We start from the raw sequence: 27,155 nt of genomic DNA on the forward strand, positions 1-27,155 counted from the left end.
TTTCCCCCTACTCACTTAATGAGAATCACAATTAAAAATAATTTTATGGCTTCTGGAAAAGTCGGTGAGTTGCAACTAGCTACTTCTGAATCTCAGTTATGGGCTTTTTTTCATCATTCTAGTACACATTCAACATTCCTTCAGGCCAGTATTGAAAATCTTAATAAAAATTATATCAGAAAAGAACTTTGGAATCAGCTGGTTGGCTTGATGGTGCCCTAATTGGATTCAGAGGCGTTCCGTGTGGTGTTATACCCAAGTCTTGCTGGTACAACTCGTTCTCTGGAACGCTTGCTTGACACACATGTCATTTTCAAGAAAGAAACCAAAATAGAACATTTTGTTAAGTGGGACATGTTTAGTGACTATATTGGAGGGAAAAAAATTAAAGTTAATCCTAAAGGCATCATTACTGTAAAATTATTTTTTTAAAAAACCACTAATAGAATTCTGCCTCTCTCTCTCTCTCTCTCTGTCTGTCTCCATCTCTAGAGAATTAGGTATACAAACTAAGGAATGTTCATCCTTTGCTTTTCAGTGACTTTTAAATGGTTTCCAGCTTAATTGAGACAGGGTGTTTCTACCTTTTAAGCAATGTTATGAAACTGGACTAAATCTCTGTAACGCACAGTTTTATCCTGAATTTTAACTCAGAACTTGGAGACCATTTCATGCTATGCCTGTAGCCACCGCATCGCCTGTGCGCTCGGTACCTGCCATTTTTCTACATTGGAATGGATGGTCGCCAGGATAATGTCAGCCCGCATCATAGACCATAAGTCTCCTTAAGGGCAGAGATCCATTGCATTTTTGCTCACTGTCATAGCGCCAGTGCATTACTTTGTCTATAATAGTTACTCAAGAAATTAATTATGGATGGATGACTCCATTCCACAGGAAGCAGTGTTTCCCACATCCTCATCTTTCGGTGGACTTCTCCGTCCTCCTCTTTCTCATTGTGTCTGAAACCTGCCTCTCCTTGGCAGCTCTCCCCTGTCGGAAGAGGCTCAGTTTTCCTTCACCCCTTGCTGTTGACCTTCAATCCACTCCCGATCACCATTCCTGCCTGTTTTGCTTCCAGTATTGTATGGATTCGTATTTGAAATACGTGCCACCCTGCTGAGCTTCTCTTACCATCTCTTTGCCGCTGTCGTTTCCTGATTTCCTGGTCACTTCCTCATATGCACCACATTAGGTTCAGGCTCTGCTGCTCCACCCAAGCCTGTGGTTATCCTGAGGGCATTCAGTTCCCACAGGCTAGTCCGTTCTCTCTTGGATCTTCACTTTCTCCCTCCCTCCAGGCTCTTTCATCTCAGCCCATAAACGTGCCTGAGCATCTCCCCACACCTCGTGAACGTAAAACAAATCAACTAAACTTCTCCCTTTACCTGCTGATTCCTAGTACGAAAGAAGTCCCAGGTTCTTGGAATTTAACAGAACATTTTCTTACTGCTCTGGAAGTTTTCTTACAGAGCAAGATAAATGTCAAGCATTTCTCCATGTGTGTTTTCCCCCCTTAAGATACCGGTATAACAGGAGATATTTCATTCTCAGTTGAAAGTAGAGATAGGAGAGGTGATGTTCTCTGTTTGGATTGGAACAAAAACTTGCTGGTTGCCAGTCTTCGAGAATGATTCCTGGTAACCAGGCATGTTACATTATGTAGTCAGATATTTGCCGTCACGACCCTGGGCTGCTATGCAAAGGGCCTTGTAATTCTCCCAGTTTCTGATATAGTTAGTGAATCAAAAGTCTAAAGTAGCAACACAGAGCTCACTCAGTATCCCTAATATTGTTATGAAAGAATTTGGTTTCAGGTTAAAAATACGGTTTCATGGTTTTCTAGATGGTTTCCTAGTATTCTGAGAGTTTCAGATTCTCATGTGTAATGCTTGAAAAGAATGGATAAAACGAAAACGATTGGGATTTAGTTCCAATTTACTTAGATGATTTACCTTTCCGAGTAAAGGCTACTACCTCAATGTAATCAACCTCTAAGAGGTAAACTTAACTGCGCTTTGGTTTGAAAGACCACCCCAAATAACTTCTTTAACTTCAACTCTGATTTCTTGCTGATATGCCAGTACTGTATTTCTGATTGTCTGCTGACATCTTCCTCTGAATGTTCATAGCGCCTGAGCTCAAGCCATAGATCTTGTCTCCAAGTCTCCATCTCCTCTTTATATCCCACCACGTCCTCGGAGAGGTTCTGGCCATGAGTCACCTGTGCCTTCTCCAGGCAGCTTCTCAGCCTCCTTACTTCCTCCTCAGTATCTCTTGGAGCCATTCATCATTTCCAGTCCATTTTCTCTCTTCCTGTCCAAGTTCAGATGCCTGGGTTGTTACAGTCACCTCTTAACTGAATGACAGGGATATAAACCTGAGTGCCTTGGGGACTCTGTATGACTAATTGACATAAATTCTACCAGCTTTCTGCCTTCCACTGTATGAGCCTATGGCTTGTATCTCCTAGTGTCCTGAGTTCCGCCTTGCGGGGATAGTCCAGAGTTTTACATGTGGCCCCCAGGCTCTTCACAGAACTCGGTGTGACTGCCAGGGGACTGCAAAGAGAGTTAGTCATGTTATATGTAGACTCTCATGGATCTTTTGACCCAAAGATATTGGTCCAGATTTAATGTGTTATTTTAATAATACTTCTGTTACATTCATCCTCTATGGGAAATTTTTCGTAATTTTGTTGGGGGCAGAATGTAACCATTCACTTCAAAATCGTGAAATTTCATTAGATTTTAAAAAATTTTTTACTGACTTTAGCATATATTTTATTTATTTATTTTTATTTTTTGGCCGTACCATGCAGCATGTGAGATCTTAGTACCCGGACCAGGGATCGAACCCGCTCCCCCTGCAGTGGAAGCGCCGAGTCTTAACCACTGGACCACCAGGGAAGCCCCGAATTTCATTATATTTTATTTTACAATTTATATCTAAGGTCTGCCAGCTTCTCTCCTGAAGTTTCATCCCCATGTACACGCTTAGCATGAACTGAGTGGTCCCCATCTTCACATAGAGGTGCCATTTCTCTCTCACTTGGTATTTTGTCCACTGGAGACGTGTCAACTTTTTCTTCCTTTCCACAAACACAGCACACCCTCCATACAACATGACCTGCTCCCCACCCCAGACTCTGAGGGTTGTTGGCTCAGGAAGGGAAGGAAGGTAGGAAGTTGGTTTGTTCCTTTCTTGTGTCTCTGTAGCACACTTCTTGCTATTCCTAAACACAGCCATCATATCTCTTCCTAGAACACTTTGCTTATAGCAATAACAGTGATATATGAAACTTAAAATGCTTTTGTTTATATTAAAATTGATTTTCCATTTGCAAAGTGACCCTTTTCCCATTCAATCAGAGTTTCTTCAAACCCTAAATACAAGTGACATTATTTAATCTGTTAAATATCCTGTAGCAAGTCTAGGGCATATTGTTCATGTCAGTGCACCAGGATGTCACACAGCTGCACAAACATGCTCCTTCTGCAGGTCTATCGTCCACAAGTTTAAACGCTGAAATTCTCTGTCAGTGTTTGCAAGACAGATGGAAGTCTTTAGTAGCCTTTCCCTTTGGGGGTTTAAAAATAATGGCTGCCTCTGTTAGAAAAACAAGTCAAAAAACGGATGGTATCAAATTTCTAAAATTAATACTATGTGAAATAAGGGTTCTGTGCAATCAAATGACTATAGTCGATATAAGCGATGAGGACACACTGCCTGCAACCAGCATGAAGTTAACTGTGGTGACAGTGGGCATTGTTTTGGAGAGTAAAACAGTATCTGCCCTATCTCGTTGGGTTAGTCCAGAGAAGCAGTTGGGCATAGAATTGAATTATTATTCATTAGGCTTTATGTCTCGCCTTCTCTTAAAATATAGCCCAATTCCCACCCACAGTCCCCTGACCCATCTTGTGCAAGGGATACTCAGGAGGCAAGCTACCTGAGTTTAAATCCCTCTGACCAGCTGTGTGACCTTGGGTAAATTGCTTGGTCTCTCTGGACTTCAACTTCCTCACCTATAAAATGGAAATCCTAATAGCACCTGTTTTATAGGGTTGTGGTGACAACAAGGCGATAGTCATGAAGCACTTAGAACAGGTCCTAATGTGATGTAGGACTATACCAGTCGTATTGAGCCTAGTGATCATTTAACTTAGTCTTAGAATTTCCGCAGTGAAATATTGGGGTCCTTGCTCACGGTCACAGGGCCAGTTAAGTAGCAGAGTTGGGTCTGTGACTCTGTTCTCTTCTTGGCTTTACAGTTAACCATCCCAACTGGATGGTCAAAACCCAGAACATTTACTGAGATTTATTGCCTGTCCTAATTGTGTGACATCTTCTTTGCTTTTTGCTCTGCAGAGCCTTACTGCTCTTTTAGAGGTACTAGGAGGTGCCGCTGGTTCATCAGGAGTTTAACTATCATATTCCAATGAGGACAGCCTGAGAGAATGGGGAGAAAAAACGCTGATCAGGAGTCAGATGACCTAGACGATGTCTCTGCCACTAGTTAATTATTCGAAAAGCCACATAGCCTTCTTGGGTCTCAGTGTCCTCATATATAGGGCTTTAATATAGAGAGAGTAATGTAGAACTCCTGTGATAAACAGAGTTGTTCCTGTAATGGATAATGTTATACTCAGTGTTTCTCTGAACCGCATTGCTCAGACTGCTGCCTGCTCTAATGTACAGAATAAGACTAAACATAAAGCTGTCATTATTTACAGAAAATAAACTGCTTCAACATCATTAAGCTTGCTGAGGTGAGCTTCTAATTTAGCATGGCTTCAGGGCAACCTCAAAAAATGGTGGAAAGGTAGATGAGCTTTCTCAGAAATCTAGTAAGGGGAAGGAGATATTATTTACGTGTTCTAGGTAAAGAAAATGGAAGTGATATCCTTTGTAAAAGCAAGAGCTGTGAAGAAGCTCATCATGTTCAAGTACTCTCCCATCTGAGGTCTTGCTGAGATAGATGGCATATTTTTCATTTTGTTCCCAGGTAGCTTTGCTTTGAAATGCTCGTGTAATTTAGACGAGTCTCAGACACAATGTTCGGTGAAGGAAGACAGACACAAAAGAGTATGTTGCATAATTGCGCTAAGTTGAAGTTCAAGAACAGGTAAAACAAATGAGTGGTGACGGAAGTCAAAACGGTGGTTATTTGGGGGCATGGATGGAGAGGATGGTATTGACTGGGAAGGAACACAAGCAGGTTTTCTTGGAAATGACCTAGACCTTCATCTGGATGGTGGTTGCATGTACAAGATCATTTGCTTGCTGTATGCATGTTATACCTCAAACATAATTTTGAAAAATCTTCATAGTATTAATCTCAGTGACAGTGGGAAATACTGATTTCATCCCAAGTCCCTTTAGCTAACTTTATCATTTCTTTCACGTGATTTCATTTCATTCCACTTTCCAGTGACAGTGGAATGGAAATAGGCAACTTAATGGCAAATTATAGTCTAGTATATAATTAATTAACTAGTGAACAAATATTAGTCTTCCTCCAGAGAAACTAAAATTCCTTCATTTTACTCTATTGCGGCAACGTTTTTCACATTCTATTCTTTTTTTTTCTAATAAAAAATTGATTTTTGAGGTCTAGTCTCAATCGATTAAAGTAAGGTCAGGTGCAGAAGGGAGCCACCTAGTCAATTACAATCCAGTTTCACATGAGCCTCTTGACCTCTGTGCTTCTCACATACCTGGAAACGCTTGTGAAATTAACAACAACAACAAAAGTCAAAAATATCTACAGATTTACTGCTGGTGACAAGTATGATGTGACCAAGAAAGTCTGTAAGTGATGCATGTAGAAGGGCAATTGGACATATTTTTCTTTGAATTTAATTTCTTGTTTACATTCTGTTCTTTTTACTCTTGCTGCATTTCAAAAGAGGGTGGCTAAACAATTTAAAATATATTTTTAGCCATGACTATTACCTTAATGCTGATTATTTTTAAAAGGAACTATCAGCAGGTGAAAAGCAGTTTTCTTCTGTGTCATCTAAGATCTAACTCTAAAATTGTATTTTTCTCTTTTTTTTTTTTTTTTTTTTTTTTGGGGTATGCGGGCCTCTCACTGTTGTGGCCTCTCCCGTAGCGGAGCACAGGCTCTGGACATGCAGGCTCAGCGGCCATGGCTCACGGGCCCAGCCGCTCCGCGGCATGTGGGATCTTCCCGGACCTGGGCACGAACCCGTGTCCCCTGCATCGGCAGGCGGACCCTCAACCACTGTGCCACCAGGGAAGCCCTTTCTCAGATTTTTATCTAGTGTATAACATTGATATATAGAAAGTTCAAAAATTCTCTAGATCCTTTTTAAAAGTTTCACATTTAACTATTTCACACGTTCAAAGATAGGACTTTATAAATTTGTTTTTATTTTTTTCTATAAATATGTCTCATGTGTCTCTTATGAGCACAGCACTGAGATAATGAGAACATTTTTATTGGCATTACTTTAAAAGATCAGCCGTCCTTAATTTGTTCACTTTCGAGGCATTCCCTCCTTGATTTCCACCAGAAAGGCTACTCATCTTGGCCGTCCCAGTTCAGGTCTCCCCATTCCCTGTGAAATAGTCCCAAGCCACACCAGCCAGAGTTCACTGTTCTCTCTGCTTTTGCCTTTATTCCAGCACCTCCCCAGTTGGCTGGCATCATTGACCACTGATCATGTCTGCTTCCCCCACCTTACCGCGAACTCTGTAAGAGGAGGAATCCTGTCTTACAGTTTGCCGACTTAAAGCAGCCCTTGCGCTATGGTGGTTAAGAGGGCCAGCTCAGGAGGCAGACAGACCTGACTTCTGATCCAAGCTCTCTGCCGCCTGCTCGGTGTGTCACTTGAGGAAGATACCTATTTATTCATTATCTAGTCATATATTTAGTTGATAAATATTTATTTAACTTTCTCTATTATGTATATAAACACACACACACACACACACACACACACACACACACGATGTCCCAGATACTGAATTAGATGCTTAGTCTCTGTGTATCTGAGTTTCCTCATCTCAAAAATGGGACCAATAATGGAACTTATCTCAGAGCTGTTGTAAGAATTAGCATGAGCTAATGCAGGTAAAGTCCTTAACACAGTGCCTGGCACACAGTAAATACTCAATAAATAATAGTGATTATTAATTCTGCTCTTAATAAAGTGCTTGTGAATTTCCACTTTCAGGAAAGAATGAAACCCAGGATGGGTCAGTGACTAGTCTTTGGTTGGGTCTGCTCATCAAACCTCTCACACCAGTGTGAGCAGTGGGATTTCTGTTCTGGAATTATACCACTCTTCTCCCATGCCCATGAGTTCAGGGAAAAAAATGGATAAGCTAGAAAAGCTATCCTCCATTGTCATGAAATAAATTTCAGTCTTTTAAATTTACTTTTGGTTCCCAAATAGAAGTTCATTGTTGAAAATAATTGAGCTTCAGTGATTTAAAAATAAAGTACAAGTAACTTAAAACATTTTTATTCCCAGATTTGTCGTTCTTTGTTAGCAGTGCATGCTACTAGCACTGCACACACGCATGCGTTGGGGATTGCCTCTGTCTGTGTGGTTCCACAGTAACTGTGATCAGTAGTAACTGGGCCCATTGTCTACTCTTTTGCAAGATATTAGACACCACTTACCTTATTGGGATCCATCCATCACGTAATACAAAGTGTTGAAACAGCAATTTGATGACCTGTAAATATTCTCTTAGTGATAAAATACTGGGAGTTGAAAGTATTAATAAAGGGAGATTTTGGAGAGAAAAATAGGCAATTCTAAAACATATTACTTCCTAAAACTTAGAGTAGAAATCTTTACTGTTGATAAATGACGCCACCATCGAGGTCTCTCTACAACTGATATCCTGTCCCCTAGGAATCCCCTAAGTCCTCATCCTCTCCTTGCTAGTTAATCCACATTTTAAAAAATGAACCCCTTATTTTAGAATAGTTCTAGATGTGCAGAAGAATTGCAAAGAAAGTACAGAGAGTTCTCATATACCTCCAGCTTAGTGTCTCCTGCTGTTCATCTCTTAAATGAGTAGAATACATTTGTTACAACCAAGGAAGGAGTTTTGGTGCATTATTATTGACTAAACCCCACAGTTTGTTAGGATTTCACTAGTTTTTCCCTAAGATCCTTTTTGTTGTTGTTATTCCAGGCTTCCATCCAGGATACCACTTTACATCTGTTCAGAATGTCTCCTTAGCCTCCTCTGGTCTGGGACAATTTCTCAGACTTCCCTTGTTTTAATGACCTTGAGGTGTATTTATTGGTCAGGTATTTTGTAACTGTCCCTCAGTTTGGTTTGTCTAATGCTTTTCTTATGGTTACAATGGGGTTATAGGTTTCAACATCTGATTCTCATCCATCATATCAAGGGTTCATGCTCTCAACATGACTTATCACCGATCAAGTTAACATCCATCATTTGGTTGAGTTAATGTTTATCAGGTTTCTCCACTGTGAGGTCCCTCTTTTTCCCTACCTTTCCATCCCGAAGTCTTTTTTTTTTTTTAATTATATATATTTATTTTTGGCCGCACTGCGCGGCCTGTGGGATTTTAGTTCCCTGGCCAGGGATCGAACCCAGGCCCTCGGCAGTGAAAGCGTGGAGTCCCAACCGAAGTTCCCTATACCGAAGTCTTTCGAAGGAAGTCACCATGTATAGCCCACATTTCAGGGGTGGGGAGTTGGGATCCACCTTCTTGAGAGTGGAGTATTTATATAAATTAATGGCGATTCTTCTGTACAGACTTTTCTGTTATCCCACATTTATTTATTTATTCAGTATTTATTCAGTATGGACTCACAGATATACTTTGAATTATTATCTAATACTGCACTGTTTATTTTATTGCTCAAGTTGTTCCATCTTTGGCCTGTGGGGCTCTCTTATTGGCTCCTGTGTGACTTTGACATTCTCTCATCAGAATGTTTTTTGAGTGCTTGTTTACTTTCTGGCCCTATAAGATGCTCCAAGCTCATCTAGTATTTTCCTTGCTCCAACCCTAGAAGCAGCCATTTCTGGAAAAAGGTCTGATTCCTTTTACTGGAGAGTGCTATTAGAAACCAAGACCTGAGTGCTCCCTGGGGTGTCATTGCTTCTAGCCCCTCAGAATGAATAGGAAATACATGTGTATACTGAGCCACGTATATACACATACCTATTACCTATCTGTCATCTATCTCCTTCTTTCTCTCTCTCTTGCCAAAACAGGAGTTCATACTGATGCCTCCAACTCTAATTCAGTGCCACATGGATCACTCTAGCTTCCCCCTTGCTTATCTGTAACCTTCCTTTCCAAGACTGACAAATCTGGCTCCTAACATCCACCATCTATTTGTTCCATCCAGTTTACAAGTATACCAGTTTCAGAATTAACTCCTAACGCCATGTAATGCCACACACTTTTATTCTTCTGTCCCTTTTCACTTCCCTTCCACTGGTCATTCATCCTACTCCCAAAAGGAAGAGATTTGATCCAACCCAGTGTAAATGCTGATTAGCAAGAGAGGAAGGATCTCCTCTAGACAACTCAAGACAAGGATAGCCACTTGGCTTCCCTAATCCAATCTCGTCTGCGACGACTCATAGCATCCATTCCCTCTGACCTTGTTGTCTACTTGGTTCTGTGCTCAGAACTGGATGTATGCCCCTGTCTGACAGCTGTTTTCTAAGTCACTGTTTTGTGAGAGAGAGGCCTCATGTAGGGGTAGGAAATAAAGTTAAATCTTCCCTAAGTGCAGCCCTAATGTTTCTTTGCCATGTGTTCTGTGGCCTTTAAAGAGGAAGGTGACAGAATTATAGTGGAAACAAAAAAACTGTAATAGAAATAAAATATATATATAGTGATATTATTACATAAGCATAATAACTTACAAAGGCACAAAGAAAATAGCCTAGAAGCCATATATTAAGGAAATAAACTTTGGTTTGCTTGTTTTCTTACTTCTTTCAGTACTTGATTTTTAAAAAAATAAATTTATTTAGTTTTGGCTACGTTGGGTCTTCATTGCTGCACGTGGGCTTTCTCTAGTTGCAGCAAGCGGGGGCTGCTCTTCATTGCGGTGTGTAGTGGGATAACTGAGGACATGGAAAGGAGACGTGACCCATGAGCCCCCCCCCAGCAAACTGGGGGCTGGCGAATAAGCCAGAACTGCAAAAGTCCTGATTGCTTTGAGCCCCCCCGGCAAACCGGGGGCATGCGAATAAGCCAGAGTTGTGAACAGTTCTGAATGCTTCGAGCACCCCCCCGGCAAACCGGGGGCCTGCAAAAGAAGCATTGAGTGCTTTGGGCACTGATCCATGAGATGTCCTCAGTATAAACAGAGCGGTGGGAACGCAAGGAGATGTCCTTATGCTAGTTCAGTATAATCAAAATAATGGTGGGAACTTTGTGCTGTTTTTGCGCTCAAGGACGAAGCACGGCAGGTGCTCACGAAAGCCAATTATTGCGTGTATAACTAATAAAAACATAGGTTGCTGCTTTGGCACTTCTGAAATGTTAAGAAAACAAGTCTTAAAGTGTAAACCTAGATAATGCTTTAATAAAAGTTACCACAGCAAGACAGACGGCGCTGTTTTGCCTGAGCGAGCGGCAGCCCTCTACTGCTGTGCTTTGGCACAATTCATCTCGTGTGATGAGCTTACTTTCGGCCCTGTCATAAGAAACTACAACAGCGGTGTGCAGGCTTCTCATTGTGGCTTTTCTTGTTGCAAAGCATGGGCTCTAGGCGCATGGGCTTCAGTAGTTGTGGCATGCATGCCCAGTAGTTGTGGCTCGCGGCCTGTAGAGTGCAGGCTCAGTAGTTGTGGCACATGGGCGTAGTTGCTCCGCGGCATGTGGGATCTTCCCAGGCCAGGGCTCGAACCCGTGTCCCCTGCAATGGCAGGCGGATTCTTAACCACTTCGCCACCAGGGCAGTCCCTAAGTTCTTGATTTTTAAATGTCAGATGTTTTTGTACAATGCCCTTTTAATAGGTACATTCTTTGGTCCAATAAAATCACTATGAGTAGTATTGTAAGCATATACTTAGTACAGCAGAGTATTATCAACACTTTTTTTTAACCACATATGAGTTCGCTTTGTTTTTGTTAATACTGGGCTTCAAAAATGTATTCTCATTAACCTTCAGACATGTAAGGATAGGGAATTCCCTTGTGGCACAGTGGTTAAGAATCCACCTGCCAATGCAGGGAACTCGGGTTCGAGCCCTGGTCCGGGAAGATCCCACATGCCGCGGAGCAGCTAAGCCCGTGCGCCACAACTACTGAGCCTGCATTCTAGAGCCCGCAAGCCACAACTAGTGAAGCCTGTGTACGTAGAGCCCGTGCTTTGTAACAAGAGAAGCCACTGCCACGAGAAACCCGTGCACCGCAACAAAGAGTAGCCCCCGTCGCTGCAACTAGAGAATGCCCGCGTGCAGCAATGAAGACCCAACGCAGCCAAAAAAATTTAAAAATTAAAAGAAAAAAAAGATATGTAAGGATATTTAGAGGACAGTTGAGGCCATCTTTGCCACCGTTTTTTCTCAGAGTGGCTATCACTTTCTTTAGAATGAGTACTGGGAATTCTTTTATTGAGGTTCTTTTCTAAATAATCTTTCACCTACGAAATTTGTGAGGTGGAATGCTCTGCCACATTTGTCTCACTTTCTCAGTGACTGAAATAATTGTGTGGAGAAGAACCAAAAATGAATATCTAGACTATTAGAGAACTATTGAACATTATAAAAATACTACAAACTTGTATTAAATAGGATTAATTTTTCTAAGAATTCTTGTCATTCAGTTCTCAGATCTCAAAGAAAAGACTCTCCAAGTCTATAATTTAATTTATATGATAATTATCTAGCTTCATTTATTTTTGGCTTCTGTGGTCACAGTAGCGCTGGGATTGTCTAATTGATAAATTTCCGTTTAAATGAAAAGTAAAATCTTCATGTATTTTCTGGATCTTACTGGTTGGTGGTGCAGGGAAATCCTGTTAGGAATGAGCTTACTTTGGTGGGAAGAGAGACTGAGCTGTGTCATTTAAAATGTCTACATTTGAACAGGTAATGACTGTTTTTAAAAATATTTAAATAATATTTACTTGGCTCAATATTCTGTGATAACCTAAGTGGGAAAAGAATTTGAAAAAGAATGGATACTTGTATGGGTATAACTGAATCACCTTGCTGTACACCTGTAACTAACACATCATTGTTAATCAAGTATACTCCAATATAAAATTAAAAGTAAAGGAACTTATTTACAAAAACAGAAGTAGAGTCACAGATGTAGAAAACAAACTTATGGTTACCAGGAGATAAGGATAGGGGGATAAACTGGGAGATTTGGATTGATTTATACACACTGTATAAAATAGATAACTAATAAGGCCCTACTGTATAGCACAGGGAACTCTACTCAATACTCTGTAATGGCCTATATGGGAAAAGAATCTAAAAAAGAGTGGATATATGTGTATGTATAACTGCTTCACTTTGCTGTACAGCAGAAACGAATACAATATTGTAAATCAACTATACTCAAATAAAAATTTTTTAAAAATAATTAAAAGTAGGGGCTTCCCTGGTGGCACAGTGGTTAGGAATCTGCCTGCCAATACAGGGGACACGGGTTCGAGCCCTGGTCTGGGAAGATCCCACATGCCGCAGAGCAACTAGGCCCGTGTGCCACAACTGCTGAGCCTGCACTCTAGAGCCCACAAGCCACCACTGCTGAGGCCCATGTGCCTAGAGCCCATGCTCTGCAACAAGAGGAGCCACAGCAATGAGAAGCTCACGCACCACAACGAAGAGTAGCCCCCACTCACCACAACTAGAGAAAGCCTGCACTCAGCAACGAAGCCCCAATGCAGCCAAAAATAAATGAATAAAATAATTTTTAAAAAAATTAAAAATAAATAAAATTTATTAATCTCCTCCTCAAGAAGATTTTAAATTAATTAATTAATTAAGTAAATATTTTTAAACGTTGATTTCCAGTGTGAAAAAGAAAGTCCTGCTGAATGACAGGTCACTCTTCATAACATGTAAGTGGATCAAAGTAAACATGTAAAACAGGAAAACCAGGGATTTCTCTCGTGGTCCAGTGGTTAAGACTCCGTGCTTCCACTTCAGGGAGCACAGGTTTGATCCTGGATTGGGGAACTAAGATCCTGCAGGCCGAGTGGCGCGGCCAAATAATAATAATAAGAAATAAAAAGATGGATGTTAAAAAAAATAAAAATAAAACAGGGAAATCAGACTTTCATCTGGGCTTTACCTGGCAATTCTTATCTGTGTGTAAATGCCAAATTCACTAGATTTGGTGTGAAAAAATGTTTCAAAAATTTCAAAGTGACTTTAATGGTAAATTGGTCCAAAAGAAAAATAAAAGAATTATCAATGGTCCTGGCAGTATCCTAGGTGTTTGAAGGAAAGAAGGGAGTAAATATTCTGTTTATACTACTACAAATCAGGTGGCAGTCCCCTTCATGTTCATGATTTACAAGAAGTACAATGGCCTTGTGGCCAACGGTGCCGACGTATGGTTCCTAATTGCAAGTGTGGTTTACTGTAATAGCCCAATAATTACAAAATTATAGGTGGATTCATTCAATCAGGAAAAAGGTATGTGTTTGCGTGTTCTGCTGTGGTCATTGGCACTGGCCCAGGCCCCTTCTGGGGGAGAGATAAAGACTAAAACTGTAAATGCCAAATAAAGAAAGGTATGACAGTTAATGTCTTATGTAGCTATGAATTTAACATGAAGGCTTTCATTTTGCAACTACCTCATTCAGTCTCCCCATCTGTCACCTTCTGTCACCTAAGGAATATTTAATTTTTGTTTTCATTTGTTTTTGTCTTCAGGAGAAAAAATAGACTATTCCTTAGTGGTTCAGATCAAAAGCAGAATTTTGATGGAGTGTCAGGGAACCGGATATGTGGGTTGAGAGAAAATGAGAACTAAATGTGTGTCTAGCCACGGAGGTGAATTTGAGATGGTAACTTTAGTTCCCATGTTTGTAATAGTCAGTCCTTCTATATTTCACAGCATTTAAATTGTTCAAAATTGAACCTTCAGCGTAAAGTCTCAGTGGAGAAGAAATACCATATGGTCAGTTTCTCCCTGGGTTTGCCCCTAGTTTAAGGAAGGCAGTTGGACAGGAGTGGAAGTAAAGTAAATAAGGATTTTACTTTTTAACTCTGGCTTAGCTTCCAAATTAGTCCTTCCCATATCTCTGCCTGCTGCACTGTGGCCAACGTGGCTGGGGTAAAGTAGGGTTAGGAACCATTTACAGAAGAATCAGTCACTGCCGAACTTGCATTTCTGCCTGAAATTAGAGTTGACTTTATGAGTGGGAAGAACAGGATTTATCATTCTTGTTTGGAAGGAGAACTTATAAGGATTAAGGTATTGGCATTGTACTGACTTTCCTTTTTCATTCAATTTAAGATTATCCTGGTTCTTGATATGTCAAGTGATTTTTGATTGAAACTTGAAACATTTTTGTATTATATTATGAGACTGTAAATGTTATGGAAACCTTTTGTTTTAACTGGCTTTAACACCTCTCCAGCAAGGGAAGCGAGGGGTGCCACCTCATTACTGCCAGGTGGAGGTGAACACCCAGGTTCTCCCTTCATCCTCTGTTGTTATCTGGCGGCAGATATGGGGGGAAGGGTCTTCATTACTCTTGGACACGGTTCAATTTCCAGATCGCCACGTGGTCTCTGCTGACACCATAGTGGGTGGGGGTGGTCTTGTTCCCACTGAGCAGTGGTTTGGTGTGACCCCAATACTGGCGGGGAAGGCGAATAAGAGATACCTCATTACTGGGTATGGGTGGAAGACCAGGTTCCCACATGGTCTCCACTGACAATGTAGAGGATGCTTCATTAACAGCTGGTGCACAGGAAGGTCCTGGTTCCCTACTTGGTCCTCTCTGACACCACTCTGATAGGGGTTTTGGGGCTCCTCATTAGAGGGTAGAAGTCTACTCTACCCACTCAGCCTTTCTTGGCTTGGATGGTCATAGTTTCTTCTGTGGTGTTTGGCTGGAGTGGAGCAGTTATTGTCTAAAAGTTTTCTGTCTTGCTAGGCTGTCCCTTTCCTGCTCCTTTGGCTAGAGAGAGCAGGCTTTTGTAAGTTTTTTTTGGTCTGTCCCCATTGGTGTTTTCAGGTTCAGCTGCCAGTCTGGAATACATGAGACTAAAGGAAAACCCAGGGATCTTACCTCCATGTTGTTTCTTAGGTCCTGAGGTCCCAAGCTGGCCTACTTTCTTTTCACCTTATATAGTCTTTTCATGTTTCTTTTATATATAGCATTCAGGGTTTTTTTTAGTTGTATGTAGCAGGAGAAGTAGGAAAAAGTAAGTTTACTCCATTTTCCTAGAAGCAGAGGTTCTTGCCATTCAATTTTTGTTTTATTTTTCTCAATATTTTATTGTGAAAGTTTTGGAGATGGAAGAATTATGCAACTAATGACCACACACCCACCACCTAGATTCAACACTTAACATTTTGCTATATTTTATTATATTGTAGATTTATCCATCTCCATTCCATCTATCCATCAATTTATTATTTTTGATGGACATCAGTACACTTTATCCCTAAACACATCAGCATGCATGCCATTAATTGGACTTCACTACTTATTTGTGGTTTTTTTAATGGTAGGTTTTACAAAAAGAAAAATGTACAATATCATAAATACCATTTGATGCATTTTGTATAATCCATCCTTTATTGAGATAATTTCCATCACCCCAGGAAAATCCCTCAAGCCTCTTCTCAATTAATTCCCACATCCATTTCACTCCAAGAAGCAACTACTGTTCTGGTTTTCTTTCTTTCTTCTTTTTTCTGTTTTCCCATAAATTCATTTTGCCTTTTTTAGAACTTCATATACATAGAACCACACAGTATGTACTCTTTTGTGTGTTGCTGTTTTTTGCCAGTACAATGTTTTTGAGATACATTCACATTGTTTGTAGGTATCAATGGCTCCTTTTCTTTAAATTGCTGAGTGCTACTTCACTGCATGAAAAATACCATAGTTATCCATTCTTTAGTTGCTTCCCGTTTTTTGCCACTGAAATTTAATCTTTGGGGTAATATAAGTTATCAGCATCTTCTTTCTGTTATGAACATAGTGTAAGGCAACTTAAGGTTTGGGGCCTTTCTTCTGATTGATGAAATGATTGAGGCACATAAAGATATGTTCTGTTACCTACGACATCCATATTTTCCATGTATTTTTTGTCATTTGTGATAGTTATCAGTTTATTTGAAGCTAGAAACTTTTTTGTAACAAGCAAAAGATAGTTTTAGTATAGTAAAATTTAGAATTTAGCTTCTTGGCACTAAATTTTATTTTGTGAAGGAAAAAAACCTGGTTTTAACTACACCATAACTGTCATTTTCATTACTGAGAATGCCAAACTAGTCTCTGGAGGAACATCCTGTTTCACTTAGAATACTCTATTTCTGCACAAAATATTGATGTAGTTGTTGCAGATGGGTTCAGCTGTTTCGCAGACCCTTATTTATCTGGCCTTACCTTTTATGTAGGTCTCTTATTTCTGTTCTGTTTCCTCAAAATGATTATCTAAGGGGACTGTAATTTCTGAATGATTGATTTATTGATTGATATTAGAGGAGTTCTACTGGCAGGGAAATGGGGCAGAATAAACTTTATGTGAGATTCCAATTAAAGTGGGCATGTTTACTTTGAACAGTGCAAGAAGACATAGATGATGTTGTTTCAAACTTTTATTACAGCTTTTCTCTGACTTGACTTTCTTTATACAGTTGACGGACTGGACAAAGCTTCTATAGCAAACTCAGATGGCCCAACAGCAGGCTCCCAAACACCTCCCTTCAAGAGAAAGGGGAAACTCTCCACCATTGGTAAAATCTTTAAGCCTTGGAAATGGAGGAAAAAGAAGACCAGTGACAAATTTAGAGAGACATCAGCAGGTAGGAACATCATAATTTTGTTAGAAGATAAATTGTTAAATTTGCCAAAAGGTAAAAAATTATATCTTGCAGCGTTTTTTTTTTTTTCAGGGAAAAAAATTAATCTATATTTGAAATGAAATTATTTCATTTAAGGGTGAAACAACTTAGGGTTCTGATCTGCCTTCTTTTTCTACTCACTTTGGCTTTCTAACATAGTCTTGTTTTTAAATATGCACTTGTAAATTCATATAAAAAATTAATGTGTAAGGAGAGGGAGGTGAAATGGAAAATTAGAAGTGGAAATGTTATTTGTCATTATTGTAGCTGGAAGTATCCATTTATACACACACATACGAACACTATTATCTATCTGTCTACTTAGTTCCAGTAACACGATCCTATTTGTCAATGAAGAATTTTTAAAATGTCTTTTAAATGTATTTGTTCTGTGGGCAAAATTTAAATGGCTGTATGAAGAAAAAGTGTTGCTATATTTATTAATTTTAAATTTCCATCATGTCCTTAGGACAAATAAATGGTCTGTGTCCTAGAGGAGTCATAACCCTAATGGTGTGAAAACTTTTTATTGTTACTTTATTTTGTGGATTTGTTAAACCTTAAGAATTACATTATTTAGTACCTTTCATATGGACTTATGGAGGAAGTTGGCCTTAAATCTCAGGCCAGAATTAAGCCTGATTTAAACAAATGTCCAGTATCAGGGTATTGTTTAAGGTGGAAATGAGCTTATATCTTGGTGTAAGTTTAGCTTTCTCCACGTTTGTTGTCTAAAATAATCCCTTCATCAAAATTCCTCACTGCACCAGAAACTAATATTGTCCGTGTATGTACAGGATCACAGAGCATATCTTACTGGTCTGTGCTAAGAGTTGGCCTTTAGTTCTAGCGCTGTGACATAAAAAGGAAAACACCATCAATAGCACAAGGGTGTAGGATAGAGACACCAGGGCTTCCTAAAGAAAATTGTCTCTGCTGCTTTTGCAGCTGTATCATTTCTTTGAGCATTTAATATTTAAAAAGAAATAATGATACTATTTCTGGGATTTGTTTCAAAATGATCCTGGAGGAGAGGGGAGTATAGATGAAAAAGATCGGTCACAAGTTGGTAATATATGGGGTTCATTATTCTAATATCTCTACTTGTAGGTACTGGAAAGTTTTTGCAATAAAAAGATAGGCAAAGACAAAAGACTTGGCTTAGGAGCAAATAATGATGGTTTGCTTTTTCAATCCTCTTTAGTTCCTAACTGGCTTCTTGGGTTAGGAGCAGTGGGAAGGGATGAACAGAGTGATGTGCTGAGGGAGGACACTTGGGTTCTAGTTGTGTCCTTGCCACCACGGTACCGTGTGACCTTGAGCAAGTCAGATCAGAATTGAATGAATTGAATTCTAATGTGCTTTCAGTTCCAGATTCTGTTGTGGATCCTTGAGTCCTTCCAACCCCTGACTGGGCATCTTGTTCTTCCTTGTTCTGCAGTTGCAGATGGAAATAAACTGGTCTTCTTAAGTACTTCCCGCTCACGTTTCTCTAAGCATTGGGGGAGTCTAGCTCTTCGAGTTACCATGGATAACCAGGATGGGAATAGGGCTCTGGACAGTAGCATTAGGAAGACATTGAAAAGAGATGATGAAAGTCTCTTCGTTTGTCTCTCTTGCCCTTTTTCTGGGTCTGGGCTGCTACCGTCTCTCTCCCTGTAAAAGTAGGAACAATTACAAAGAACTTCCCTTCATCTTTTCTTGTCACTCTTTTTAATTATTTTAATAGTAGGGAGGCTGTAACATTTCTACCAACCCAGAATATTTAAGAAAAGTCATTTTAGACAGCATTAAGTGTTATTTTATATTATCCCATATTTATTGAGGATAGCCTAGCAATCTTTGTATTGTTTCCTTTTCAAATTCACACAAGATTTTATATAAGTTGAGCTCCAAGAAGTTATTTATGGGTACTATATTTCTAGCTCCTAAAGACTACCGAACCACCTTAAAAACCCGAGAAAGTTATTAGATGTCTCATTAGATTGTTTTTTGTCTTTGCATCAAAATTGTGACATAACAGAATAAAGACAAGTGGATGTGTTAACAATTCATTGTGAATTTTTCTGCTACATTTACTTGCATCATTTCTTTTAAAATATATTTATTTATTTTTGGCTGCGTTGGGTCTTCGGGCTTTGTTCATCGTGGTGCGCAGGCTCCTCATTGTGGTGGCTTCTCTTGTTGCAGAGCACAGGCTCTAGGTACACGGGCTTCAGTATTTGCAGCACACAGGCTCAGTAGTTGTGTCTCATGGGCTCTAGAGTGCAGGCTCCGTAGTTGTGGCACGCGGGCTTAGTTGCTCCACGGCATGTGGGATCTTCCCGGACCAGGGCTCGAACACGTGTCCCCTGCACTGGCAGGCGGATTCTTAACCACTGCACCACCAGGGAAGTCCACATCATTTCTTTTTAAACCCATGTTATTACTAATGTTTTATTTGAATTTCATAAGATGTTATCAAGTGTCTCAAGTACTTTACTGTCACTATATGTATATATATATATTTTAATTCAATTTCTGCTGAGTTTTATGGAATGTATTAGTAAAGCTTAAAATAAACGGAGGAACAAAGTGGTGTAACATGTTTTTTTTTCACATTGAGGAGAGATGTCACATCTAGAGGAAAACTGATGCATTTGGAAATAACCAAGAGTAGGGTGTTTTCTTCTCTAATACATTGTCTCAAACAGTGAAATCTAGGGGTTTGGGTATGACCAAGGCCAGCTCCATCAAAGAACACCTTAGGCAAGATCCATAATATTTTAGGATATGAAAGAATATGAATTTCTTTCAAGAAGAGTAACTCTTCTTTGTCCTTCTCCTAAGCTCTTGGCTTTACAGTCATATGGACATGAATCTTACTGTGTTCTATTACACAGCGATTAATACCACTTTTCCTAGTGTGGGGGTCTGCGGTAGGAATTTTTAATTGATGGTAGATAGGATGCAGCACTGATTTATTAATGCCACTGTAATAAATGTCATTGTTCTCACATGTTCATGGTGGTGGAAGTTAAGAAAGGTCCTGTGTTCTGTCTGCTTGGTGGTCCTTGAGTCAACTAGACTTTGAAAGGCTGTCTTGTCCTGTGAGGCTGGCTGGGCTTATGCCCCGACTTCAAGCTCTCTGGCCTTGTTTTAAAGCAGAAAGTTACCTGTATCTTCAGCTCTGTTTAGAATGGTCCATAGGCCGCTGGGTTCTAGGGCAGAGTATTCTTTGCTATTTACTTGTCCTTGGTGATTCTTTTCTTTGGTTTTCATCTCCTGAGTGAAAGGGTCCTTCTTTGGTTCCACCTAAGCTCCATCCCTTCCCTAACTTTAGAACTCAAAATCTCATTTACGCTTTTTTTCCTACATTATCATTTCTTCCCTTTTTTTGAGGGCGGGGGTGGTGGTGGTGGGTAGGTAGTGGTGGCTGAGGTGCCTCCCTTTGGGTCTTTACGTATGCTTTCATCTCCCCAAAGCTGACAATACAAACAGGCTGTTCCTCTAACTTCTACATGGGCGGTTACAACTAAGACCAAAGGTCTTCAAAACCTACCCTGTGTCTGCTGCTTCCACTTCCCTCCTGCACTCTCATGTCTTTCCTTCTGCAGTCTGCCCCTGCATCCAGCACTCCATTGAGGGGACTCCAAGCCTCCCAATCCTGACATTTAGTGTTATTCTCTCATTTTCATCCATCTCAGTCTCTACAAGATGTGCCATTGCTGTTGTGTCTTCCTTGTTTTACAAAATAGCTCTTACTTGATTTACACAAGGTGTCATCATCTTGGTTGTCTTTGACTTTTCTTTCTCTTTTGTCCCCTCTCTTCCCCTTCCCATTTCCCCTAAACCTGTGCAAGAGAGGTTCGCTACCTGTCTCAGCCCTTCTCCTTTTGTGAACATGCCCTTCCTCACCTTCTTTCTTCTCAGTGCCCACATCTCTCGAACCCAGGCACATCACCCCGAGCACCTCATGGGCAGTAGTGCCTGAGGACTGTGTGTTAACTCAAAACCCATTCTTTTGGTCTACCTAGATCTACATTGAAAACGTGATACATGCCAGGCACTGATTAATTTGCTTCTGGGTGTCAATTTTTTTATTAAAAAATCAGAATTTTATAGTGAGAATAAGAAACTTGCATCAGATTTTGCTCTCACACAGTGAGGGGAGGCATTCAGTTAAGTTGGACTGTAAGACTGCAGAGTTAGACCGAGAAATTTTCACAACGAGAGGTTACAGTGTCTACAAGCAGAAGAATTGCTGTGAATACGTGCTGTGTGTCCCCCAGTTTAGAAGAGAGGGTCTGTAACCTATGACCACACCCAGTTCTTCCTCAAACCGCTGAGTGACTCGGCAGGTGACTAGAGTAGCAACCATCTTAATTCCACCCCTCCCTAAAGGTATCACAGGCTTTAAACAGGATATGAGATACCAACATTGATCTTTTACAAGAATGACTCTTTGACATTGTTTAAGGCAATGGCACCAAACAGAGGTCTTATAACTTGATTCTTTATTCTCTTCAACACATATCCACTGTTAACACTTAACATCGGCTTAACATCTAAAATGTCTTCAGCTTAATATCTTTACTTTTTTCATAACTTCTACTTTCACAAATACTTCTGTGTTTGGGGATAGTATTAAAATGTAATTTCAGGAATAGAAACATTATTTTTGGTGAAGCAAGATAGAAAATTTAAAGTTCACTTGGCAGCAGTAGCAGTCACTGGAAGCTTTCATTATGCTCACCCTACTTGTCTTTCGTGCATTAACTTAAACTTTCGTTTTAGAGAGGGAAGGTACTGACACCTGCTCTGAATGAGCACAGAGAGGGAGCAGAGAGGGAGCGGGAAAGTCCTATGTACAAATACTTTCCAAACCAAAGTAGATCCCCGGCCATCCCCAGCTACCCCTGCTATTGCAGACGTGGCTTTCTTTGGCATCCAGGCTTTGACCATGGAGTTCTTTGATTCGTCCTTGCCTTTTACCATCTTCTACATTCTATTAGTTCCTAAACCTTTGATTTATTTCTCCTAGTGCAGGCCTCTACCATCAGCCTTTCCTCTCGGTCCCCATTGTCTGGTCCTTATCACTCTATGTCTCAATTATTGCAGGTGGCCTCTTTGCTCTACTTAGGTATTAGCTGTCCGAGCTCTAGAAAGCTATGGAATGCTAGAGGAGGCAGGGAGAGACCGGGTTCTGGCATTAAGCCTGCCTAGGAAGGGAACGTGACCCAGCTAATGAGGCTGACAGAGAAGATTCAGGGTGGCACAGCCTGTCAGGAACACTAGAGTAACCAAGATAACATCCAGATCTCAGGCCAGCAAATAGAGCAGTGGGTCCTTCACAACAAAATGGCATGTGTTCCACCAGGTAGGGTAGCATAACGGAGCACCCGGGTGAGTGAGACTGGGAAATCCAAGCAAGCCTTGGGAGCCAGCATGTTCTTTACTTAGGTGGCAGTATTCATAGCAGATGGTGCTGGAACCAAAAAGACTCAAACTGGGTCCCCATCTTTTTTTTTTTAAGGAACTAGGGAATAGAGCTGGTAACTAGGACAGGGAGTTACCAAAGGATTAAGGACAGAAACTCACTGCTTGAAGTGGGACACAGGGGATAGGTCTGTGGGAGTGGTCTCCTCAGTCCCCAGACCTCAGGTGCTGGAGCTCCTGTTGCAACAAGGGCACAGCCCAAGAGCTGGGTGATTGGAGAGAGCAGGGATTATTGTGGTTTTGGGAAAATAGGTGGGGAAGTCTCTCCCCTCCCTCCTCTATCTAGATCATCCTGGATACCACTACAGGAAGTCTTCCTTAGGTGGAACTTTGGTCCTTTGCTTCTTGCCCAAAAAGTGACTGACTCCACGTTGTTTCCTAAATGAATTCCAGACTCCTCAGCTCTCTGCAGTGTAACCCAAACTGACCTTTCGTGTCTTATCTTTTTTTTTTTTTTTTTTTTTTTCGGGAAGACCACATGTGATGGGCCTTGGTTCCATTCAGTCCCTTTTGTTTTTTTTTTTTTTTTTTTTTTTTTTTTTTTTGCGGTATGCGGGCCTCTCACTGTTGCAGCCTCTCCCATTGCGGAGCACAGGCTCCGGACGCGCAGACTCAGCGACCATGGCTCACGGGCCCAGCCGCTCCGTGGCATGTGGGATCCTCCCCGACCGAGGCACAAACCCGTGTCCCCTGCACCGGCAGGCGGACCCCCAACCACTGCGCCACCAGGGAAGCCCTTATACAGTAATTTTTATGCTCAAAGGACAAGGGGAAACGTTGTAGATGTCTGGGTATTTACACTATTCTGCTTCTTTATTTTTTAACTTGTGGGTCAAGCATCATGCTGGATATATATTCATTTATTCTTAAATCAATCCTGGAAAGCCATATAGTCCCATCACAGGCTTAGATGAGGTAATATATGCAAAATGATTAATGTGGTTTTGAGGATACAGTAAGTACTCAAAACTATCAGCTACACCATTCTGCTTTTGAGGTAACTAAAAATCCCCGAGTAAATTAAAAAGTGCTTATAATGGCTATATTTATTTTAAAATTTAAGTATTAGTTATTTTATAGGTCAATTCTGAATGTTGTACACAAGACCAGGGCACGAACCCGTGTCCCCTGCATCGGCAGGCGGACTCTCAACCACTGCACCACCAGGGAAGCCCTTATCTTTCTTTATTAGTCACTTGCCTTGGACTTCTGTCACCCAGGGGCCCTCGGTGAGCATGCCTGGAGCCTCTGTGTCCCCAGGCCTTTCTTCACGCTCTTCCCTCTTCCTCTGAGCACCTTCCTCCTACAGCTGCACCTGGGAAAATACTGCAAGCCCTGCAAGGGTCCTAACGTGTCTCTTCTTTCCTGAGGATGTTCTTGACCTTGATTCTGCATCATCTAGTAGGAACCTCCCCTCCTGTGCTTGTCCTCCTGTTAGGACATGTGTACTTTGACTTCTTTCCTAGTTTATGTGTCTGTTACCAATTTACTGTGTAAATTATTTGAGGGCAGAGACTATCTCATTCCTCTTTGCCCCACTTCAGATGCTTTACATGATCATTTGAACATGGTATGTACTCTTAACATATGCCTTGAATTGGATATTTATTGGATATCCACTATAACTAAAAATACAGCACTGGGTGCTTTAGGACTTTATAAAAGAAATTGAAGATTGAAAAACATATCATGGAAAAGATAAAGATAATAAATTAAAATACAAACCAAAAACATGTACTCACAGTTACAGCCATGTACAACTATTAAAAGCCAATAAAATAATTAGGGGAAATTTCTTTTTCTTACCTTTTTGCCCTTATTTAAAAAGAAGTTACACTCCTAAATAAAGAAAATCCAGACAATTTATTTTCATTATAATTGTGACTTTTATTTGTGTTGTTAGTAATGGGGAAGGAATGTCCGTCCAGATTTTTAGATAACATTGTTGCAAGTTATCAGCCTTCTAGGAGTCAGAGTAATTTGCATAAAGTCATCTGCTAAAAGCTTTAATTTACTGAAGGTATTCTCACTCCCTAATAATATAATGGCTATATTTTTATTGAATGCTATTATGTGCCAAGTTCTGCTCCAAGAACTTTATTCATGTTAACTCATTTAATCCTCAAGGGTTATAAAGTTTAAGTGCTACTGTTATCCCAGTTTTACTGATGAGGACACTAAGGTCAGAAAATTCAAATGACTTGCCCAAGGAAACACACCTGGTAGGGGCCAAAAGCAGTATTTGAACCCAAGCAATATGGTGCCACAGCCAAATTTTTTACCATTACACTATGTGGCCTCTTTAGAAGATAACTTCATACTCAGACCAGTAAGGATTGATCATTGAAAGGAGATCCTAATACCTGGATTTGCTTCATACACTGGAATTTTTGCTGTAAGAAGGATTCGGTCTGAAGAATTATTTTGATTCTACTTGACTAGCCTGATTTCAGCAGGGTACACAGAAAAATGGTTGAAAAGGATCAAAATTATATTTGGTTCATTTAAGATACTATTCTTTGTAATCACAGAGGCATAATGTTGCTGATAGTGACTATTTTCTATATCTAGAAGGTAGGGCAAAGTTAGAGGATTTTCCCAGGATGATATTTGTTCAGGACTGATCTGGTTGTATGAATAAATGGCAGCCTTTTGATTTTCTCTATCCTATTCCACTAAGAACATGGAAGTACCTTCATGTATCATTCACTCTCACACCATATTGGAGGAAGGGAAGAGAATCTCTCCCTTTTCCCAATTTACAGCAGCAGAGGGAAGTTATATAGCCCATAAAGACCACACAGCACATCCTGATCCATGTAGGGCTCCTTGCTTATATGTTAGATACTACTCTTTTGTCCTCTTGACAGATGTTTATTGAACATCTACATCTACTATATGTCCGGCACTGTTGTAGACTCTAGTGATACAGCAGGAACAAAAGAGATAAATTGCCTTCCCTTATGGGACTTACATTCTAGCAGGGGTAGGAGACAGAGAGTAAACCCAGTAAGTTAGTATATTAGAACGTGAGAGGAGAGAAAATAAAGCAAGGAGTAGGGAATGTGGGAGGGAAGTTCCAGTTTAAAATGGGGTGGTCGGGCTTCCCTGGTGGCGCAGTGGTTGAGAGTCCGCCAGCCGATGCAGGGGACACGGGTTTGTGCCCCAGTACAGGAAGATCCCACATGCCGCGAAGCGGCTGGGTCCGTGAGCCATGGCCGCTGAGCCTGCGCGTCCGGAGCCTGTGCTCCGCAACGGGAGAGGCCACAACAGTGAGAGGCCCGCGTACCACAAAAAAAAAGAAAAGGGGTGGTCAGGGACTTCCCTGGTGGTCCAATGGTTAGGACTCTGCACTTCCACTGAAGGGACACGGGTTCGATCCCTGGTTGAGGAGCTAAGATCCTGCGTGGTGGGCCGCACGGCCAAAAAAAAAATCCAAAACAAAACAAACCAAAAAAATTGGGTGGTCAGGGGAACTTTACCGGGAAGGCAACATTTGAGCAAAACACAAGAGGGAAGAAAAGAAAAAGCACTCAGGGAAATCCTGTTAAGTGATCACATGAGTTAGAGATGCATGCATTTTCTTCTGCCTAATAATGGTGTTAATGTACTGTGAATGTAATCAAGTATAAACTTTATCCAATAATTTAACAATCAAAATGCTTCACATTCATGAACCTCATGCTGGCTAATCTTTTATTTATTTTTTAATTGATTAATTTATTTTTTGGCCACGCCATGTGACATGCAAGATCTTAGTTCCCCAACCAGGGATCAAACCTGTGACCCCTGAAATCGGGAGCAAAGACTTTTTGTTTTTGTTTTTTTGTTTTCTGAATTTTATTTTATTTTAATTTTAATACAGCAGGTTCTTATTAGTTATCTATTTTATACATATTAATGTATATATGTCAATCCCAATCTCCCAATTCATCCCACCACCACCCCCACCCACTTTCCCCCCTTGGTGTCCATACGTTTGTTCTCTACATCTGTGTCTCTATTTCTGCCTTGCAAACCAGTTCATCTGTACCATTTTTCTAGATTCCACATATATGCGATAATATAACATATTTATTTTTCTAACTTACTTCACTCTGTATGACAGTCTGTAGGTCCATCCACATCTCTACAAATGACCCAATTTCGTTCCTTTTTATGGCTGAGTAATATTCCATTGTATACATGTACCACATCTTCTTCATCTATTCGTCTATTGATGGGCATTTAGGTTGCTTTCATGACCTGGCTATCGTAAATAGTGCTGCAGTGAACAATGGGGTGCATGTGTCTTTTTGAATTAATGTTTTCTCTGGGTATATGCCCAGTAGTGAGATTGCTGAGTCATATGGTAGTTCTATTTTTAGTTTTTTAAGGAACCTCCATACTGTTCTCCATAGTGGCTGTATCAATTTACATTCCCACCAACAGTGTAGGAGGGTTCCCTTTTCTCCACACCCTCTCCAGCATTTATTGTTTGTAGATTTTCTGATGATGGCCATTCTGACCAGTGTGAGGTGATACCTCATTGTAGTTTTGATTTGCATTTCTCTAATAATTAGTGATGTTGAGCAGCTTTTCATATGCCTCTTGGCCATCTGTATATCTTCTTTGGAGAAATGTCTATTTAGGCCTTCTG

General features: G+C 40.5%; 1 protein-coding gene across 3 annotated transcripts in view; it reads left to right on the forward strand.

Annotated features, from left to right (window-relative positions):
* Positions 1-27,155, forward strand: part of PHACTR2 (phosphatase and actin regulator 2) — a 133,883-nt gene that overhangs the window by 19,941 nt on the left and 86,787 nt on the right. For all 3 annotated transcript variants that reach the window (XM_024747985.1, XM_024747987.1, XM_024747986.1), the window contains exon 2: positions 16,832-16,999. In XM_024747985.1, coding sequence (XP_024603753.1) covers positions 16,832-16,999 — 168 coding nt within the window. The remainder of the gene's footprint in view (positions 1-16,831; positions 17,000-27,155) is intronic.

Source organism: Neophocaena asiaeorientalis, unplaced genomic scaffold, assembly GCF_003031525.2.
Source record: "Neophocaena asiaeorientalis asiaeorientalis breed wild unplaced genomic scaffold, Neophocaena_asiaeorientalis_V1.1 scaffold123, whole genome shotgun sequence".
NCBI lineage: Eukaryota > Metazoa > Chordata > Mammalia > Artiodactyla > Phocoenidae > Neophocaena > Neophocaena asiaeorientalis.